Below are 14624 nucleotides of genomic sequence, written 5' to 3' on the forward strand. Positions count from 1 at the left end.
GGTTAAAATCTTTTTTCATTTTTAAGTAAATAAATTTAGGAACATCGTTTTATTATTTAAATAAAAAAATGTAATTAAATTATGTAAATAATAAAAAACAAAATTATCCTGTAGAAATAAGCTACAGGATGATTCCTAACCAAAATAATTTAGCATTAGCGCCCTCTAAGAAACTTGAAATGAAGATGAACTTCTGAGCGTACACACACTTTTGAATAATAAACAAAGAAATTTTAACGTATTTTATAACATTAGTTTGGGTGAATGCTTCAGAGAAAATTTTAAATATCTAATTTAATGAAAATCCTTACAATGTTTTGTGTTAACCATTATAACTATAAGGGTGTAACGTATTTTTATTAGTTAAAATTAATAATATACATTTTACTGAGGACTAAAAGTGTCGTAGACGCTATCAAGTACGACTCTAACCTTATAAAAGCATTGTTTTCAAATCTGACTTCAAACTTATTTTATTGCATGATTTTTTTGATTTTATTATTACTATTTCTCTGTTGAATTCTTCGAAATGTTTAACAATTCGGAAATTCGTGGATCTTGCAATGCTATTTTCTCAAGCTCTCCTATTAATTTTAATAAAGAGAATGAGTCTCCTCTTAAAGCACGAACGTAAGTTTGTTTATGAATTTTTTTCTAAATACCAACACTTTTTATTATTTTTATCATAATTATATCTAATTTTTGGCACAGCTTTTCATCACTTATTTTATCAATATCACATGAATTTTGTATTGATTTTAAATTAGCATTTTACTTTAGTTAGTTCATTGTGACCAAGTTATTAATTAATTTAGTTTCTATTTTTAGTGGAAATACAAGTGAAACAGATTTAGCAAAGAAAACTCCAAGAATGGACAAGATATCGCAATTGAACAAAAACAAATCAATTTCTGTTGAAACAGTGGTGCTAAACAAAAATGAATCACTTCCTCCTGAACGAGTCAACAGTAGCCCCTCATTAAGTTTTCGTAGAGCGAAAATAACTAATAGATCGCAAAGACAAGATTCAAAGTTTTGCAAAAAATCATATTCAGATGACAAACTCAAAACTCCATCTAAATCTAAATCTATTAATCACGTTCCTACAGAAAAATCGCCTGTGAGGCATTTTTGTTCATCAAAATCTTCAAGTAATATTAGTAATATAAAGACTGATGGAACTCCATTCAGAACTCCAGTAAAGAGGTTTTTTGATAGCCATTTAATGTCATCAACACCGGATTGTTTTGGCTCAGTGCAATTCGAAACTCCCAGAGTAGAAAAGACTGATGTTACAAAGGATGAAGCGACTATTTATGACGAAGAAAACAGTAATCTCACCGTAGGAATTAGAGTAAGACCTATGAATTCTAGGTAAGTATTAATAAAATAAAGATTTGTGATTTTTAATCATCATTTCTACTAAGCTTTAATAATACAATGATTTAAATTTAATTTATTCCAGAGAACTGAATGATCAAAAGGTTTTATCTATTATCAAAGTAAAAGATTCAAGTATAATTGTTGAATGTGATTCTTCTCAACATGAGTTCATCTATGACCATTGTTTCGTATCATATTCAAATACTGAAAGGAAAAACCATGCCAGTCAGGAGACAGTATTCAACAATATGGTTTTACCTCTGGTACAAAATGCATTTGAAGGCTACAATGTATGTCTTTTTGCATACGGTCAGACTGGATCTGGGAAAAGTTACAGTATGATGGGTTCTGAATCATCTTTCTTAAATTCAACTACTCTTTGTGAAGATGCTGGAATAATACCTCGATTTTGTCATGAAATCTTTACTCGTGCTGCTGAAAATAAACAATTCAATACCAGTGTAGAGATAAGTTACTTTGAAATTTATAATGAAAAAATTCATGATTTATTAACCACTAATTCAAATCAAAGTGGAACGAAACGAGCTCCTTTAAAAGTGCGAGAGCATCCTATCTTTGGACCTTACGTTGTTGATTTAAGTCAACACACAGTTCAGAATTATGAAGATCTTCAAATGTGGTTGAAAGTTGGAAACTCACAGAGAGCAACAGCAGCAACAGGAATGAATGAAAAAAGCTCAAGATCTCACAGTATTTTTAGTATTATATTAACCCAAGGACAAAATAATGATCCAGCTGATGGAGTGGTTCGTTCTGGAGACTCTGGTCGTCGTAGTAAAATAAACCTTGTTGATCTTGCAGGAAGTGAAAGGCTTAGTCAGACTTGTGCCAGTGGCGAAAGATTACGAGTAAGTAACTCAGTTGTTTTTAAATATTTTCTTCAGCAAATATTTCAACAAATAATTATTATTATTATAGGAAGGTGTTTCAATTAATAAATCCCTCCTTATTCTGGGCAAAGTAATTGCATCTCTCGCTGAAAGCACTACCAATAGAAAACGTGGTTTCGTTCCCTATCGAGAGTCGGTACTGACATGGCTTTTAAAGGTAAGTTTTAAAATCTTTTTTTTTTTATAAACTTAGTAAAAACATCTCTTTATTCATTATTATAAAATTAATACATAATACTTGAGATTGTTTTCTTACATTATAGCAATAATACATAGCTCATATTTTATTCTTTTTTTATAATACTTTGTTAATTAAAAAAACTGCTGATTTCTGAGTCCATAAAAAAAGGTCTTTGGAATTGATCCGTGTGTCTTAGTGCATTGTATCCGTAAAATAATTAAACATAGGTGGTCGGATTTTTATTCGTTTAATGCCGCATTTACAGCTGCAATTGCACTGACATTGACACACTTTTCCGTTCATACTGCAGGTACATTTATTTGGTACTTGGGTTTTCTGCTTTTTTTCTATAAAAAAAGAATTAAAAAATCATTATTTGTTTCCATTGGTTACAAAGTTAATAGCTCTTATTAAAATCAAAATTTTTTACGCAACAAGTTAAATCTATTTTAAAATAACTATTTTTTTCTATGAAAACGTCATTTATGATTAAAACGATGACGTAAAATTGATATAAATTAATTTTCAATAATTAATCTATTAATTACCTTGTTTTTTGTTGCTTTTAAACATATCCCAACCCATATTTGTTGAGATTTTTAATTGTTACAACTTGTAGAAATTCAAAAAATATGTCTGGTGTATCTAGAAAATTCTGAGACTTATTTTCTATATTATCAACTGCAAACTGTAATCGATAACACGTAGGTTCTCTGATAAGTTTCTGAAACCACTGGGTAGCTCTGGTATCCACTGCGGCTTTATACAATTTGCACACGGCACCAAGGTTTTGCACAAGGTACCAATAAGCGCGCAACTCACAATACTTTGATTAAAGTATTTCTAAGTTCATTAATTTTTAATGTTTCAGAATAAATTAATTTACTTATTAACATTTAAAATAATTCTTAATAAAAAATAAAATATTTAGGACTATTTTTTATAGGTTAATTTTTATAAAAATGTTGCTTTGATCATCAAATTGAACAGTAGTGTCGTGTGCATCAAAATATGCAACAACTTTATTTGAAACGACATAAGAATGCTTTATAAGCAGTCAAACTATTTTTTATCAAAATTTTTAAAGAATAAAATGATAAAGTTTTTATTTGCAAATAAAAATGTGAAGAAGTAAATTTATGATTCATTTCAAATTAGAAAATAATTAGTTCTTTCATCGAAAACAATAAACATACGACAATAATGTCTATTATAAAGGAATATCAAGCATACAATTGATAATGATAAATTTTTATTAATTTTATATTTGAAAAATAGAATTGAATAATAATCAAGCTAAATAGTAAAAAGTAGTGAAACTTTTTTTATCATATTTTTATTAACATTGTGAAAAGCTCTTCTCATTATGTTTTGAACGTTACACTTGTTATTGAACTTTTTGGTTAAGTTTGAAAGAAAAAATCATCTTTCGGATTTATAGAATGATATTAAAATATCCAACTGCATCAATATTTAACACTTTAAATAACTCTTATAGTTATTATAAATATTGAACTTTTCATTAACTCAAAGTATAACCTTTTGTAATCTGTTTTTAATTATCACAAAAATAACAACAATTTTTTTCTAAACAAACATATTTATTATCGATAATAATAACTAGTATATTTATGATATTTATAAAAGCAATTAATTTTCTTTTCAGTAATCAATTTAATTAATACATCAATCAATACATTTTATACTTATGAAAATTCCAAAAATCACAATTTTTATCATTTTAAACAAAACTTAAATGTAGTATGATACAAAAATATTACTTATGCATTATGATCTTGATAACAATTCTTCCAAATAATTTACCTTCAAGCAATATTAATTATTGATTAATATTTAGTCAGATATATCGTGAAATTATTTTTTTAATTTCTAAATCAAGTGAACTATTAATCATTGATGAATCTGGAATAAGTATCAAAGTAAAAAAGAAAGTTAGCACAAAATCATAATATTTTGTCAGTCATATTGCCTGTAAATAAATGAGTACAAAGACTATTTAAACTTGGCTGAAATTATACATGTCATTCTTTGCACTTTTGCATTTTTAAAAATATTGTTTCATCTCGAACAAAACTATTCACAATATAAACATACGTGAACATTAATTAATGATATTTCTTTCATAAAAATCTTCACTTAGAGGTATTTTTCTCAATCATACATATAGACTTTTTTAAATTAAATAATGAAAATTTATCAATCTTCAACTCCTTCGATTTTTGCAGCCTTGTCTCATCATTATTCTTTTTTTTCTAGATCATCTTTATTTTTGCTGACATCTGTGGTAGTAGCGACGTCTTCTCCATCTTCTTTCTCTTCTTCTTCTTCCTCTTCTTCTTCATATATCTCATTACATGATGAGGTTCTGCTACGACGTCTTATGTATGATCCAAGAGCTCTTCTTTTACTTTCTTTGCATAAATAGCAATTTTCTTTGTGAGTGGTACGTGATTGGTGATGCTGGATCTGCTCTTGCTGTTGTCGAGTTGTTTGATTGGCAAATGATTTTCCTATTAATCAAAAAAAAAAAAAACAACTATTATTATTATCCAGTCATCATATTAATTAATAATTGATTAATATTCAATTGAAAACATATTTTTAATGCATATCAACAATTGAAATGCTTAGCATTTCACGTTATTTCCCTTTTTATATTTTCGCTTAGCAACCATGCTCATGACCTAACTGGTTACCGAAACCAGTTTGTAGAAACTTCTGTATAAATATTCAAATATGGATTAATTCCGTAGCTAAAGACACACTCAATACCCACCAGATTAACATTCGTGATTACTCATAATTATAATTTTTGATATTATGACCAGTCTTTTGACAATCTTTAACTTGTACTCGAATATTATCATATACTATCATACTGAGAAAGTATTCTTATCGGTCATACTACTATAATTATTAGATCATGTAATTAACGATTTGATTTATTTGCACACGTTTTTAGTTTTTATTATCAAAATTTGTATGAAACATTATTTTAAATGATCAAAAAAAAATATAATTCTGCTTATAACCAGATATGGAATGAGATTCATCAACTGATATTGAATAATTTCCTTCAGATAAACTCTTCTCATGGATTAAATTCTAGATATTAATTTTTTAATTCGATATTTAAAATGTGTTCTTCCCAATATTATCATATCTCCAAAGTACTATGAAGATTACAAGACTGAATCATAAAAACAAAGTCAACAAATAATCTATTTATGGTTTAATTATTAACTCTATCATTAGTTTGAGTACATGAAAGCAAAAAATAATTTTTATGTTCGATATATCTATTTGTTTATCATTTAATCAGTTGATGCAGCTCATTTTTTATAGCCTTGAAAATGCTGCAGGCCATTTTAATACTATGTGGTACTGTAATCTACTAACATTAAACCGCAAGGTGAGAACATGTTAGATAAAATAAACAATATTTGCTACGGCGCAATTGGGCTTGACCTACTTCAAGATAAAATTTCATGACAACAACAAAGAATTTTGGCTTATCAATTCATCTACTTACAAAACTTCTACGTTTTACTCCAATCAAGCAAAATATTCTTACCAATGATAAGCTTAAGTTCATCAGTTTCCAATTAGAAATCTATGTGGAAAATTTTTTTAAATACATTGTATACGTAATAATCGCTAGGTTGTTGATCTGGCTTTCACTTGAGTGGTTTACCTTTTAGTATTTTTTGCAGACATTTTTATTTTTATTCAACTTTTTTTAAGCTCTCTATTTTTACTTTCTGACTAAAATAATCAAACATTACAGTTACCATTTTACTGATATAATTATAATCAAATTATGATAATAGTTCTGTTTATTTGCTGGATATAAATATGACATTTTTTTTAGCTTATTAATTTGTTAAATAATTTCGTTGTTTATTAACAATTATAAGATTGTTTCTGATGAATATTAACTTATTAATTTATCCACGATAATGAAGTAATTTTTTTGTTTATCTAATGATTCAATATTTTCTATGAAAAATACGACATTTACAAGTGTGAAATCACCGTACTTTGCATGATGAAGTTTAAAAATATCTTTTCTAAAAATATTATTCAACACGTGACTTGATGTACATGTTATATTCACGACACTTGAACTTAATTAATTATACATACCATACTGAAAGTAATTTTTATTCCATGGTTGTTCATAATCTCGGTAGGCTGGTGTTCTGAATGATCCATAGGTCAGTACCTCTGGCATGTAAACAAGATCCATGGTTATAGAAAATTTTGAATCTTCGTACCAACTCCAATGACTTTACCAAAGATTTCAGTACTCTTTTTTTCCTCCAAAATCAGTACAGTTGCTTATTATTTATTATTTTAATTAAAAAAATAGTAAATAATTGAATAAATCAATTAAATAAGTGATATTTATATGCTATGGAGCACTAGAGTTAGGTTTTTTTCTACGCTTAGGCCGATTTTGTTTTAAAAATCTGCACATGGGCGTTGAATGAGGAATTTTTTACCACGAATTTGTATCAAACAAACTCCAAAAAAAAATTCGATGTTTATATACGTCTAGTACAATGGTCTTCGCAACTACTAACGTGTGATCAACGCGTACAAATGTTTACTTGCAAGTGGCTTCCCCTTCCAATCTTAAGTCCTATCCCTCTTTGTTGTCCCCTCAAATACAATTCCCCTCCCTACATGGCAGGAAGTGCATAATGTATATGTATATCGTCGAAGAGGTGTATCCCTCTTTTTGCGTGTTAATTTTTCTCTTCATATCAAATGTTTTTGACCAACATCCCACTCATAATCACTTAAACTATATACTGCGTACAAAACGTTGAACACACCCAGCACGTAGCTAGCATACAACTCACTGAAACCTGTTATATTACATTTAGAGTCCGAACGACCTTTAAATAAAGTCTGGATGCTGGTAAACGTGATCACTTCAACGTACACCACGCAATAGTTTGACTATTTAAGGCCCTTCAAATGAAATAACATCAAGGTCCTTCCAAATGACTCTCATTCATTGAATATGGAAATAAATCTAACGACATATATACAAAAATGTATTTTTCCAAATAAAATTACAATATTAATTTATAAAATAAGCCTTGAACTTTTATTTCATAATGATAATAAAAGTTTCTTTAACCCAGTTTTATTAGTCTTTAATAAAACAGCAATGGATTTATGTGGTACAGATTCTGTTGTTTGGAAAAAGAATCATATGTTGATTTGTCCCAAATCTCATTCTTCATAATCGATAAATAATTATTATAATTACAAAGAATAATATAAAATCTTATAAGATAAGAATTATAATTCATATATTTGCTTATTCAGTGTAATAAAAATTACTTATTCTCTTAGTTGCAAAAGTAATAATTAATTTTTTTTTGATAAAGAATATGATTCAATAGTATACAGATTTTAAAGCAAAAAAGCTTCTTTGGAGTAATCTTCAGAAATCATTAAATACATAATAGATAAGTTAAGAATTGATTCAATCGAAAGATTGAAGGTTGTTAGAGGAATGTTAGAAGATTATCTAATGTAATTGTGATATTTTTTTCTTTTAAGATAGAGAAATGTACACGGATTTTTTATTTAAATTATCAAATGAATCAGTCAAGGTTACGAAAATAGCCAACTGATAATAAATATAATAAACATCTTAGTTTTGAGGGAATTATCTGACATTATTTGAACAATTTGTATTTTTATTATTTTTAAATTCAATAAGTTGATAGATAAATTACGTCATTTTAAAATGATTTGTTTATTTGTTTAGGAAAGCCTTGGAGGAAATTCGAAAACTGCAATGCTGGCCACCGTATCACCAAGTAGTGTTCATCTAGAAGAAACTTTAGCTACACTACGATATGCATGCCAAGCAAGATCTATTGTCAATCGAGTTAGAGTTAATGAAGATGCTCATGACAAACTTATTAGGTAAGTAATTATAGTAACTATACTATTAAGAATTAGAACCAATTGATCTAAATTTAATTTTTACAACACTTATTTATTTATAATTTCATTTGTTCTTGTTTATTATAGAGAGCTTAAGGCTGAAGTTCTAAGACTGAAGAGTTATGGACGACAACTTGCTTCTTCAAGGCTTTTGAGTAATGAAGGGTTCGGTAATTTGGATGAAGAAGTGGTTAAGAAACAGGTGGAAATTGATCAACTCAAAGATCAGTTGAAGAAAACTGAAGAACAATTGGCCATTAATCAAAAGTAAGAATTGCAATAATTAATTAAAGTTTTAATAACTTCTGTAAAAAAGAAGTATAGGAGATTGGAAAAGAATATTCTCAGTTATCTAAAATGATAGGATAACATTAGAATGGTCCTGATTTTAGTCGGAAATGTGAAAAAAGAAAAATTGTCAGCAAAACTGTTTCTAGGTCATTTGCGGAAAGATTGCAGGAAGCAGGGGAACGTCGAAAGTCGGAGTTAAATTTCCTACGACATTGCGGAATTGCGGTTGAAATAGACTTGAAGGAAAAAAATTCTACTCCTTGTTTGGTTAATCTTGCAGCAGATCCGATGTTATCTGGTACATTGTTGTATCTCATTCCTCCCGGAAAAGTGCGGATTGGGCGAACTAAACATCATAAAGCTGTTGACACAATTGATATCATCCTCAATGATCCACTTGTTGCTCCATTCCACTGGTTAGTGACGAAAACATGACGGAAATATCTGATCAATAATGAATCAACGATTCATTTGTACTTGAATTTTTATTAATCACTATTTAATTATGGCTTGGTTTTGATTCGCATGAATGATCTTCGATAATTAATTCTCAGCTTTTTTTTTTGTTTTTATTTGATTGTTTTTTTTTATTTCATCATTTTTTATTCTTAACATCACTGAGTATCTCACTAATTAATAAAAAATTGAGTAGTAAGTGTATTATACAATCCGGTAGGGAGGTAAGCCAAAGACGAGGGTAGTGAATATACAAGTGAAGATGGCCAACTTCCTTCCTGTGTAGTACATACTATTCTTTGTTATGTTTATTTTAAAAATTCACGATCATTTTGTTTTCCTAATTATTCTCACAAATAAGAATGCTTTGGCGAGTTATAACTATTTGTTATCACGATAATTATTTATGTATTACTTATAGCAGTAAATGCTGCATACTTTATTTAAACTTGGTTTAATTATTTTATAGCACTGTTGAGAATAATAATGGAGTCTTAAGTTTAACACCAGAATCAAATGGTGATACATATGTTAATGGTCAAGTAAGCTTTTAATATCTTATTTAAATACCAAAATATTCAATAAATTAAATATAAATACCATATGATTAATTTAATATTATTTTTCAGCTTATATGTGATAGAGTGTATCTAAAACATGGAGATCGATTGATAATTGGAGGGAATCACTATTTCAAAGTGTGCAATCCTCATGATGAACGTTTTAATAGCCCCGGAAATAATCAATTAATTGATTATGAATTTGCACATCAAGAGATACTTAGTATTCAAGAGGAAAAGTTAGTTTTTCTTTTATTTTATCGATTTAATTATAATTTTAAATACATAAGAAATTAATTTATCTATTTGTTTACTTATAGATTGAAAGCAGAGCTTGAAGAAGCTAAGCAAAAAGCCTTAATGGAACTAGAAAATGCGAAGAAAGAAGTAGAAATACAACTTACTTCTCAGAAAAGTGTTTATGAAAATGAAATAAAATTATTGGGAGTGTCATTAGAGCAACACAAAGCTGCGCTAAGAGAAATTAATCAAAAGAAACGTGAATTAGAGATAGAAAAAGAAATATTAACATATCAAATAGAAAAAAATGATAAACAGGATGTTAATTGTTGTGAAACAATATCTATTTCGCCATATGAATCTAATTTCTTAGAGGAACTGAAAAAACTTCTCACAGAAACTACTAATGATGTAGAAACAGCTTTAGTGGTAGAAGCTAGTAATGAAGCAATTGTTTCTGCTGGAATTACTATGCATGAAATGCAACTGCTGGTCAAAGAAGCCACTGAACGGTGTCGAGAAATTGGCATTAATTATGTGAGTTATTTTTAACTGCATTAAGAATTTATATTAATTATTCAAAAATAAATTAATTCATGGGTATGTTTTTCTTTTTTAGGAATTCTTTCAACAAAAATTGATTTCAGACAAAGGCCTTGAGCCAATTATTAAAATCCGTGATAAAGATCGAATGTTGGAAACACTTTGGCAACCAAGATTATTTTTAAATTGGCTTCATAAGCTCCGAGACTTTGATGATGAAGATACTATCAAGGAATTGATAGAATCTGAAACACCTTGGGAGGCATTTGAAGAAAGTGAAATTCCTGAATACACTTTTAATTCTAGTCGTATCTCAATTAATCTAACCCCTGTCAAGAAACAACTCAATGAAAGTTTGCATCAATTATCGATGAATAGTTCATTGCTTGATGTAACACAAGATAAAACATCTGAGGTATTTATTAATAAAAGACATGATGATATGAATGCTTGTCTTCTTCAGATGGAACTCGCGACCAATACTTTGAAAAAACTGTGCCATCAGTATGAAAGTCGAGAATTAAGCGGAGAAGTTACTAAATCTTTAGATAATGTATGTAAAATTGTTTCGTCATTGCGAAATAAATTGGACTTAGCACATAAAAATGACCAGAGTAGCACAAAAAATAGTACAAATATGGAAAGTAGCCTTAATAATGTTGATAAAGAAAATATCTCAACTACGGAGACTCAAAAGATAGACCAAAATAATTTAGAAAATGAACCAAAAAAATTGAAAAAAGAAATTTCAAGAATAACTTCCAGAAAGTGCCCATTTTTTCAAGATAACTCACAAAAATCAGTTAGATTTAACGTTGAATAATTTATTATTATTATTACTACTACTACTACTACTACTACTACTACTACTATTCTTACTCTTCATATTACTATCATAAAGTTAAATTTTTTTGATTCACAAGTTTGTCTATGTTTTAAATTCACACAAATACTTTTTGAATATTTGATATTAAATGACTATCAATAAAAAATATTGAAAGCTTTGAACTTCCGACATGATTTTTTGTTAAAATTTTTCAAAAAAGTTACTTAATTTTTTATAAATTTTGAATACTATTTAAATGAGTTTTTCATTCTTCATACAAATTAGTCAGTAGGCAATTAAGAAGAAAAACTATCAAGAATGTAAATATCAAAATTTTTGATAAATACATCGATTATAAGATTAGTTTTCATGACAAAGAAAGCTGTGACTACTTCTTAATAATAATAAAATAGAATTATCATATTATAATTAAATAAGTTTTGCTTTTCATTTATTGTAATGATTATTATAAGTATTATTTAAATAATATATAAAGGCATAATGAATAAGATTGAAATAGAGATATTAATTTTATTGCAATGGTAAACAATGTCTTAATGAATAAAGATTTTATACATTTGTCAATATTAGTATTATTTTTATTATCAAGACGATGCCTTATCATAATACAATCCAATAAAATTAGAATAATTAATCAAAGTAATCCTCTATATCTATATTAGGATTCAATAAATCCTCACCATAAATACTAACATCTAGCTGATTAAGAATTAAATTCTCGCACATTTCTTCAAGATCAGTTTCTCCGATAAGCACTGCACCTTGAAGTTTACCGTCTTTAATAACAAGTTTTATGTATTCCAAATTTTTTGTTAACCTCAGTAAAATTTCATGATTTTTTTCCAACTTCTGGCCATTGTATAATCCTAGGAGAACTACTTTATATCCAAAAAAGGTAGTGACATGTGAAAATAACTCGAAACAAAAATCTTGGAAAAATTCGTCGCCTCTTAGAGTTGATGCCATTGATTTAGCAGCATATCGACCCATTTGATGGGCTTGAGTCCATAATCTCATTTGAAACCATTGCTCTGCTAAATCCCAACCAGCTGAACAGACATCTCCAGCTGCATAGATATCATTCACAGATGTTTCTAATTTCCAATCGACCAAAAAACCACCATCATCACCTCTTTTTAATTCTTCTAATCCCTTGATATCAGTATTTGGAATAACTCCTGTTGCTGAAACGATGAAATCACAACCTATGACTTTTCCATTCGTTAATTCAACATGAACAGGCCAATCAGAGTTCGCAGGAATTTCTTCTGGATTTAAAATTCGAGCTATTTCACATTCATACTCTATATCTACTTTTGTAGAATTATTTTTTTGACCTTTCATAACAAATGACTCATGCCAATCTGGACCAAGAGCTGCTCCAACATTATTCGAATCCTTTTTAGATCCAATTACTGTGTATTTAAATCGTTTACAAATATTTTCTTCTCCAGTATCCTTAGGTGTATTTTTTAATAATTTATCTTTGAAGAATTCTGCTGCTCCAGGATCGAAAAATGTTGCAGAAATATGTTTATCTTTAATTACCCAAATTATTTCGACATTCTCGACTTCATGAACTATTTCTGTAGCTATACCTCCGTTTCCAACAACAATTATTTTCCGAGCGTTGATGATTTTTTTTGAAAAAGTCTCAACTGATTCTGTATCTCGAATTCCCAAAACATAAGGATTGTCATATATGATGCGAGGTTTTGCTCCAGTACATAAACATAATTTTTTAAACTTTATCTTTACTCCTCTTTGAGTTTCTACTATTTTTTCTTTTGTATCAACCAAAGTGACGACATCATTAATAACAGACAATGATGAGTTACGATCCATTATAGATTGGAAATCTTTTTCTGCAACATCAAATTTCATAATAGTTTTACCCAGTGGAATTACATTCGTGACAGTTTTTACCAATGCATTGGCGCTTATTAAAATTGTTTTTTCATCACTTTCTAAGAATGATAAACCTTCTACACATGATACTCCAGCAATTCCTCCTCCGATAACAACGAATGTTGCATCCATAGTTAATTATTTTTACAATCTAATGTAATGTATCAAAATGTTTCCTGTAGTTTTTTTACGCAAGGTTTTCTTTAGGTTTGTACCATTCAGAGTAATCGTAAGCTCGGAAAGGAACATCAAATGTAATCAATCCATAAATTTTAGCTTTAGTTATAGCAACAAGTAATCTTTTATGCTGTCTTCGACAAAGATTTGTTACGCTGAAATAGAAATAAAGAGAATTAAAACCTATGGGGTAAATGTTATGCTTGAATTATCAATGAATCTTACTCATAGCCCAATATAGCTCCATTATACTCTGATATAAACTGTTTTAACAAATTCACATTTGTGTAATCTAAAACTAAATATTCATCTCGACAAATGGGGCATGGACTTCCATAGACAATGAAACCTTTTCTCTGTAAATAAAATTTATTAATAAATAATAATAACAATTTGAGTTATAAAATAAAATGGTAGAATAGAAATCCTTACAACACAACTCTGTCTAGTTTTTTTAGGAGGAAGCTGTCCCTTGTGATTTCTTCGATAAGGTTTCCAGACAGGTTCGTCACCATACGTTTGTTTATAAGCTAACATATTTATCAATTATTGATGTGAATTAATTAAATATATTCTCATCAATATGCATAAAATTTCATACCACTGCTAGCTAGGTATCGAATGCTAGTCTCTACAGGAATTGGATTTCTTCTATCTTTAGTAGGATCAATTGCCTTTTCAGAAGGATGCTGTTCTAGGTTTTCATTTTCTTCATCATTAAATAAAACAGTTCCTCGAGAAAACTGTCTTCCTACAGCAATCTAAAACGATAGATATTTTTATACATCATTCGTACGTTTTAAAAAAATTTTTTTTAACAAGTTTAAAAAATGATAGGTTATGAACATTACTTTATTTAATAATTCATATCTCAGTGATTGATGGAGTTTCGTCAGAATAAATAACATATTCAACTATTAAAATTAACAATTAACTAAAATTTTGTTATTTCCAAAAAATTTTTAGAGTGTATAGGTTAAGCGTGCACTCAATTTATTTTTCGCCGGTTCTGCTCAGAAGTTGAGAACCCTTAGGCCGCCATTTTTCTGTCTGTACTCAAAAGAAAAACTTTAAACATTCATTAATTTTTTTTTTTAAATACAACTAATTATTGTTCCTATTTATAATTAATT

General features: G+C 28.4%; 4 protein-coding genes across 5 annotated transcripts; 1 reads left to right on the forward strand and 3 right to left on the reverse strand.

Annotated features, from left to right (window-relative positions):
- Window positions 1-260: 260 nt before the first annotated feature.
- Window positions 261-11863, forward strand: neb (nebbish). Of its 2 annotated transcripts, XM_035092246.1 has the most exons (11): window positions 261-630; window positions 829-1374; window positions 1466-2252; window positions 2323-2451; window positions 8288-8448; window positions 8557-8736; window positions 8907-9176; window positions 9686-9758; window positions 9846-10015; window positions 10097-10553; window positions 10636-11863. In XM_035092246.1, exons 1-11 carry the CDS (start codon window positions 530-532, stop codon window positions 11380-11382), a joined length of 3621 nt encoding a protein of 1206 aa, XP_034948137.1. In that variant the 5' UTR covers window positions 261-529; the 3' UTR covers window positions 11383-11863. The 2 variants fall into 2 exon arrangements, with proteins under 2 accessions (XP_034948137.1, XP_034948147.1); XM_035092256.1 differs by lacking the exon at window positions 8907-9176.
- fok (fledgling of Klp38B) lies at window positions 4241-7361 on the reverse strand. Its single transcript, XM_035092469.1, has 2 exons — window positions 6643-7361; window positions 4241-5006 (listed from the first exon to the last, which is right to left on the reverse strand). Exons 1-2 carry the CDS (start codon window positions 6743-6745, stop codon window positions 4735-4737), a joined length of 375 nt encoding a protein of 124 aa, XP_034948360.1. The 5' UTR covers window positions 6746-7361; the 3' UTR covers window positions 4241-4734.
- A 55-nt stretch (window positions 11864-11918) lies between the features above and the next one.
- On the reverse strand, window positions 11919-13466 carry Pyroxd1 (pyridine nucleotide-disulfide oxidoreductase domain 1). Its single transcript, XM_035095157.1, has one exon. It carries the CDS (start codon window positions 13444-13446, stop codon window positions 12037-12039), a length of 1410 nt encoding a protein of 469 aa, XP_034951048.1. The 5' UTR covers window positions 13447-13466; the 3' UTR covers window positions 11919-12036.
- mRpS18B (mitochondrial ribosomal protein S18B) lies at window positions 13466-14541 on the reverse strand. The gene is made up of 5 exons (XM_035095158.1): window positions 14343-14541; window positions 14093-14252; window positions 13924-14021; window positions 13717-13847; window positions 13466-13646 (listed from the first exon to the last, which is right to left on the reverse strand). Exons 1-5 carry the CDS (start codon window positions 14397-14399, stop codon window positions 13502-13504), a joined length of 591 nt encoding a protein of 196 aa, XP_034951049.1. The 5' UTR covers window positions 14400-14541; the 3' UTR covers window positions 13466-13501.
- Window positions 14542-14624: the final 83 nt, after the last annotated feature.

This window comes from Chelonus insularis, unplaced genomic scaffold (genome assembly GCF_013357705.1).
Source record: "Chelonus insularis isolate UGA/USDA-ARS -01 unplaced genomic scaffold, ASM1335770v1 contig_131_pilon, whole genome shotgun sequence".
NCBI classification, from domain to species: Eukaryota; Metazoa; Arthropoda; class Insecta; order Hymenoptera; family Braconidae; genus Chelonus; species Chelonus insularis.

Excerpts from the sequence above, each read along its gene's own strand:
- neb (XM_035092246.1), top strand. The coding sequence starts at position 530 with ATGTTTAACAATTCGGAAATTCGTGGATCTTGCAATGCTATTTTCTCA. Across the intron at positions 631-828 it reads TCTCCTCTTAAAGCACGAAC|TGGAAATACAAGTGAAACAG; the intron begins GTAAGTTTGTTT and ends TTCTATTTTTAG. Across the intron at positions 9,759-9,845 it reads ATACATATGTTAATGGTCAA|CTTATATGTGATAGAGTGTA; the intron begins GTAAGCTTTTAA and ends ATTATTTTTCAG.
- fok (XM_035092469.1), bottom strand. The coding sequence starts at position 6,745 with ATGGATCTTGTTTACATGCCAGAGGTACTGACCTATGGATCATTCAGA. Across the intron at positions 5,007-6,642 it reads TAAAAATTACTTTCAGTATG|GAAAATCATTTGCCAATCAA; the intron begins GTATGTATAATT and ends TTTGATTAATAG.
- Pyroxd1 (XM_035095157.1), bottom strand. The coding sequence starts at position 13,446 with ATGGATGCAACATTCGTTGTTATCGGAGGAGGAATTGCTGGAGTATCA.
- mRpS18B (XM_035095158.1), bottom strand. The coding sequence starts at position 14,399 with ATGTTATTTATTCTGACGAAACTCCATCAATCACTGAGATATGAATTA. Across the intron at positions 14,253-14,342 it reads GATATGAATTATTAAATAAA|ATTGCTGTAGGAAGACAGTT; the intron begins GTAATGTTCATA and ends CTATCGTTTTAG. Across the intron at positions 13,848-13,923 it reads AAACTAGACAGAGTTGTGTT|AGAAAAGGTTTCATTGTCTA; the intron begins GTAAGGATTTCT and ends TTTTATTTACAG.